We start from the raw sequence: 6,124 nt of genomic DNA, 5'->3' as shown, positions 1-6,124 counted from the left end.
TTATTCAGATGGCCAGATGGTCAGTTGTTTATATTTAGCAATTTTTATATATGTGGCGATCACACACACACACACACACACAAACATGATAATCGACAATATGCATCATCATCATGTATATTATTATTATTATCAACACCCAAAAATTTGAATTATAAAGATGAAACAAAAAAAATCCCCTTGTCATAATTATTATGGTGTATTATATAAAAACAATAATCGAATATATTATATATGGATATGGATTGATTGATTTTTTTGTTGCTGATATCATCGAAAAAAAAAACATCACAAACACACACACAGAGAGACACTGAAATGAAGTCAGTGGACAAGTTGATCATGTACAAAAAAAAAATTATTCTGAATGATGATGACATTCATTTATTTATTCATTTAATTAAGATGAATTGGCTGAAAACACAGAGACATACATACACATGTATAGAGACATATTGTGATGAAAGAATATTCTTTTTCAACTTGTCATCATCAACAACATAATTATCATCATCATCATCATCATCATTATATATAAAACAATGTGGTTTTTTTGTGTGTGTGGTGTGTGTCTTGTGTTTCAAGTAATTAAACATTTTTTTAAGTAGAGATAGATAGAGAGAGAGGGGGGGTAAAAATGAGTGATTTAAAAAATCTATACTATACTGGCACAGAAAAAAAAATGTGATGAAAATGAAACAACATTTGTTCGTTGATGCTTCTTGTTTGAGTATAATAAATGTTTGTGTTTACAAGTTTGGATTCACAAAATACAGGCACACACACACATGTAATGATGATGAAATTTGAAAAGAATCATTCATTTGTGAAATTTTTTTTTTACAGCAGTAGTAGACATAATCATCATCATGGAATATATAAAAATTGAGACAAACTAACAAACAAACATGAACCGGGTATTTTGAAGCAATATTTCATTATGTTTGTTTAAGTTTTTGTGTGAAAAATGACAACATTATATAAAGAAAAATATCGGCACGAAAATCTTTAAAACGTAAACGATGTATGGATAAAATGATCAACATTATAATTGAACCGATTATCAATGATGTTATAATGACGAATTTTAATGCTACATTTATAAGGGACAAAAAAAACACATTAAGTTGAATTATCAACAAACAAACAAAAAAAACTAACCTCTAAAAATAATACGACCAATAATGAATGATCCATTTTTAAGAAAATGTCCATGAATAATATCCGATTTTATCATTATGTTGATGATACTTTTTATACTATAATTATTTGATGATGATAAATATTCATCAACATCATCGTTGTTGTTGTCAAAATTTTTAGACATGCCACGTTTTCCTTTGATCAAGATTTTTCATTTCTTTTAGTTTCAACATGACACAATCAATATCACATGTTATTTCTTGAGAAAAAATCTTTTCATTCACATCACCATCAACATCGTCATGAGTTTCTTTATTTGGTTTCTTTTCTGACGATGAATGATGAATACTTTTGTTAACCACATGATTTTCAATGACATGAGAATTTGTTGGTTTGTTGCTATCTAAATCATAATTAGAGGTAACGGTTGCTATGCTATGTATTGGTGGTATCTTGGTGGTTTTTGAAATTTTCTTATTCTTTTTGTTATTATTATCATTAGTAGCAGTGATGATGTGACAAAGTACTGATGACGATTCTGTTGTCACGATAATTTGTTCAATTTCATCTTTTTTGTTTCGTTTTTCATGTGATTCTACAATAGAATTGTCAGTCGTTATTGACGGCCGCTGTACGGCTGTTGTTGCCCTAGATAAATTGGTTTCATTCGGTTGAGTACCATTATCATCATCATCATCATCATCATTTTTGGATGGAAAAATTGGCATCACAGTTGTCGTTTTTGTTGATACAAATTTACTGCTACTAACAATAGAATCTGCAGTTGAAATGTTTTTTACTATTGAATTGGTTGATGTTGATGTTGCCATTGTCGGCAGTGGCATAGGCGGTGTTAATGTTGACATTTTGCGTTTATTTTGTTTATTTGTTTCATTTGATGTTGATTTTTTTATGGTATCCAAAAGAATTTTGGCCGTAGTCATTGATGCAGTGTTACTGTTGTTGTTTGATGGTTCATTAAACGATTGATCGTTTTCCATAATGTTGACAATTGTCATGTTATGTGGTCGATCGCTATCATCACCGTCACTGAATTCCGAATAACCATCATCATCATCATCATCATCATCACAACCAAATAAATCTCTTGTCGATCTTCGGCCACACTATTTTAACAAAAAAAAAAATTTTAGTCCAATAAAAATAAAAGTTTCATCTTGAGGCTTATCTTACGTTTTTAGTAAAATAATTTATAATACAAAATTCATTTGTAGTAAAAAATACCATTACTTCAATATCGGTTGGCATGATTAAAAATGTGCTAACATTTTCTAATAATAAATATTCAGGATCAAAATCAGGCCTTTCAGTTGACGGTTTCATCATTGGTGGATCATCATCATTATGATTATGATTATTGTATTGATCACTCATTAATTTGAACAATTTTACTGAAAAAACTAAACGATTCCAATCATATGATGATGGTGTCCAAACAATATCGGCATAAAAATTTCGCCCATGTAACCGATATATTTTCGTTCCTTTTGATGAACTAACATGATAATACATATGTGCCATTTCGATTATCCTTGTCGTTGTCGTCGTTGTTATTTTTTGGCCATCATGAACAATGCTGTCATCAAAATCATCATCAATGACATCCGATTGGCATGAGCTTCTAAACATTTCATCTTCCATTGAATTCATATTTCCGATTGTGTTTAAAAATTCACTACTTGGATATTGTTCAGTTATGATGATGGGAAAATAACAAATTTGATTATTCTTGAAATGAAATCGGATGAGGCCACCATAGAGAAAATGTGAAAAAAAAGACAAAAAAAAACTAATATTTTTTTTCGACCATCAAACAAATCAATAATATTGAGTCATGAAAAAATAATTCAATAATCAGATAAGAATGATATGACGGCTAAATTTTTCTTTTTCTATTCCTGTGAAAAGATTTTTTCTTTCTCTCTACGTCTCTTTCTCTTTCTCTCTCGCCATTGAATGACAGAATTGAATCGAAATTTTTTTTTCCGAATGTTTCAAGAGACATTATTCAATTATAAATCCGAATTTATATGTACGCGGGCGGTATGGTCATAGATAGAAATTTTGGATGAATTAAGATGAGAAAAAAAAATGAAATGATCATATAACATACATTCAACATTTCATCATCAAAAAACCTTTCACAGGCAAAAAATAAAATTCATACATACCAATTCCATGCAGATAAAATTTGAATTTGGATAATTATTATACATCATTATAGTTGATTTCATTTTTCGAAAACGATTCCATGCAATTAATTGTTGCCGTTGTTCATTTTCATATTGTTTCGATTGTTGTTGTTGTTGTTGTCGATTCGGTCCATTGTGTCCATCATTATGAAAACATTTCAGCAATTCAGGCTCAAAATTATATACTGTCGATAGACGAAAATTACAGACATCCAACAGCCACATGAATTTTGCATTAAATAATAATGCAAAACATTCATTGATTGCGACGGAAGCATCAAAATTGGCCGTTGGACAATCAAATTTTTTTGTTGTTGATGATATGATCACGATAGGTGTGATTATTATGAAAATCAACACAGTTTTTAACATCATTTTGTCGATCAATTTGATGATGATCAAATTAATTTCTAAAATTGCATTTGCATATGATTTAAAAAAAAAATGCTGAAATCAATTTTATTTTTAGGACAATTTGCAAATTGCTCATGAATAAATGATGATGATTCGAATCAAACAACAAAGAAAAAAAACACAATCGACAACGCCATCTATTGTGAACAGATATCACGATATTCTAGAATACAGTTTACATCATCATACCGATAGATGTCACGAGATTCAGATTCTCTCTGAAAAAATAAAAAAAAAAACAAAAAATATTCGATTCAATTTTCAAATAGTGTTTATTCGAATAATTAAACTCAATTTCAATCATTATTGTCCAGAATTTCATTGGCACATAAATCTTTATAAAAACGTCGATCAATTTTACCCATTTGATTATAATGTAATTGATCTACAATCAAAAGACCACCAATTAATCGTTGATGATAGCCAAGATTATCTATGGAAAAAAAATTCAGTGATGGTATGAGGTAAATATATCTTTGTTTGTTTCTATTACCATTAACAAATTGATGCAGTTGTTCCTCAGTTATTGATGATTCTGATTTTACAGTAACATATGCTCTTGGAACCTCGTTGTATTCAATGTGTTTAACACCAACAACAACAACACCGATAACATCATCATGTGTCATGAGAAATAATTCAATTTCCGCTGGAAACACTGACCAACCTTTATATTTAATAATCTCTTTAATTCGATCGGTAATATGAAGACAGCCATTATTATCGATGAATCCAACATCACCAGTGTGAAACCAACCATCATTATCTATAGCTTTTTTTGTTTCATCTGGTCTGCCATAATATTCACGAAAACGGCTTGTACCACGTATAGAAATTTCACCCAATTGTTCCGATGAAGAGTTTGTCAATTCATTTTTCGTTAAATTATCGATCAATTTCAATTGAAAAGAAGGCAATGGTTTTCCAACATTTTGACTGCTCACACCGATTGATATATAAAGACATTCAGTACAACCATAAGCTAGTTGATAATAATTAATCAATCATTTAGTGATTCCAGGTTTTTATGAATCATGATGATATTATCTTACCATCTAAAATTTGAATTCCATGCTTTTTTGCTAAAATTTCTGCCGTACTTGTCGATAATTTACAACCAGCTGTTAGCACCATTTTTACCGATGATATATCTCGATGGCTAGTCAAATCACTTTTTGCCAACAAATTAACAATATTAGCTGAACCAAATACCTGAACACAACGATATTTTTCAATCACATCAAATATTCGATCCATTTCATTATAATTTAATAAAACAATCGGTGTTTGAGAGATAAGTGCAACAAATAGTAAACAATTTCCACTAACATGTCCCAATGGAAATGTAAGTAACATTGTTTGATGACTATATTTCGCTAATGTTTCAACAGATTTCATTTCAATAACATTTGTTAATAATGTTCGATGTGTATGACAAGCACCTTTTGGTCGTCCAGTTGAACCAGATGTAAATATTATTGTAACCAAATCATCGATGGATGATTCATTGTTACCATAATAAGGTATTGTTGATATTTTTTCATTTTTAAATTTTGAAATTAATTCATCAAATTTTATCGTTGTAGAATTGTATTGTTTATCATCATCAAATGTTTGATCATAATTGATGACAACAATCTTGACATAATCACGAAGATGTTGCCATTTGGATTGTCGATACATTTGTTCTAATTTAAAATAATATTCATTAGAAATGAATAAACATTTTGATTTGGTCTGATCCAATCGTTCACCAATAAAAAATGGACCAATTACCGGTGCTATCAATGTATATGGAACATTCAACAATAGACAAGCATTAATAATGATTGTATATTCAATACAACTTTCGGACATTATGGCACAGATATCATTAGATTGAAAATCAAATTCTCGAAGCATTGCTATGGCCAATGAATGTGATTGATCTTCAAGTTGGCCATATTTCAATTGTTTTCCTGTTTTTGCTTCAGTCTAGAATAAATCAAACCAGAATTATTAATGAGTGAATGAATGAATTAATGAATGAATGAACAAACCAGAAAAATTTGATCCTTTAATCGAGCTGAAATTTGACCATTTTTGAATAAATATTCACCGATTGTTTTCAAATTCTTGTCGATTGATTTAGACATTTTATTATTATGATTGGTAACGATAAAAAAAGGACAATCACAAAGTCAATGGCAAGAAAGCCGAAACAAAAAGTATTTCTTAATTTTTACTGACTTTAATCATTGATTTTCATATCGATTTTTGCTTATTTTGTTTGGATATTGGACTTTAATCTCAAATGATGATAACCAAGACATTTGAAATGATAAAGTTCTATACATTTTGTTCATCATCATCGA

General features: G+C 29.4%; 2 protein-coding genes across 2 annotated transcripts; both read right to left on the bottom strand.

Moving 5' to 3' along the window:
* Window positions 1–1,156: 1,156 nt before the first annotated feature.
* Window positions 1,157–3,808, bottom strand: LOC124500310 (uncharacterized). The gene is given in 4 exon segments (XM_047064368.2): window positions 1,157–1,336; window positions 1,338–2,270; window positions 2,338–2,892; window positions 3,336–3,808. Coding segments are annotated over 4 exon segments (2,064 nt in total). The 5' UTR covers window positions 3,732–3,808.
* A 210-nt stretch (window positions 3,809–4,018) lies between these two features.
* On the bottom strand, window positions 4,019–6,111 carry LOC124490926 (putative 4-coumarate--CoA ligase 2). The gene is made up of 4 exons (XM_047053511.2): window positions 5,810–6,111; window positions 4,823–5,744; window positions 4,264–4,752; window positions 4,019–4,203 (listed from the first exon to the last, which is right to left on the bottom strand). Exons 1-4 carry the CDS (start codon window positions 5,903–5,905, stop codon window positions 4,067–4,069), a joined length of 1,644 nt encoding a protein of 547 aa, XP_046909467.2. The 5' UTR covers window positions 5,906–6,111; the 3' UTR covers window positions 4,019–4,066.
* Window positions 6,112–6,124: the final 13 nt, after the last annotated feature.

This window comes from Dermatophagoides farinae, chromosome 10, assembly GCF_024713945.1.
Source record: "Dermatophagoides farinae isolate YC_2012a chromosome 10, ASM2471394v1, whole genome shotgun sequence".
Classification (NCBI taxonomy): Eukaryota; Metazoa; Arthropoda; class Arachnida; order Sarcoptiformes; family Pyroglyphidae; genus Dermatophagoides; species Dermatophagoides farinae.
Note: the sequence above shows the minus strand (reverse complement) of the source record. Positions and strands in the feature narration are given on the sequence as shown.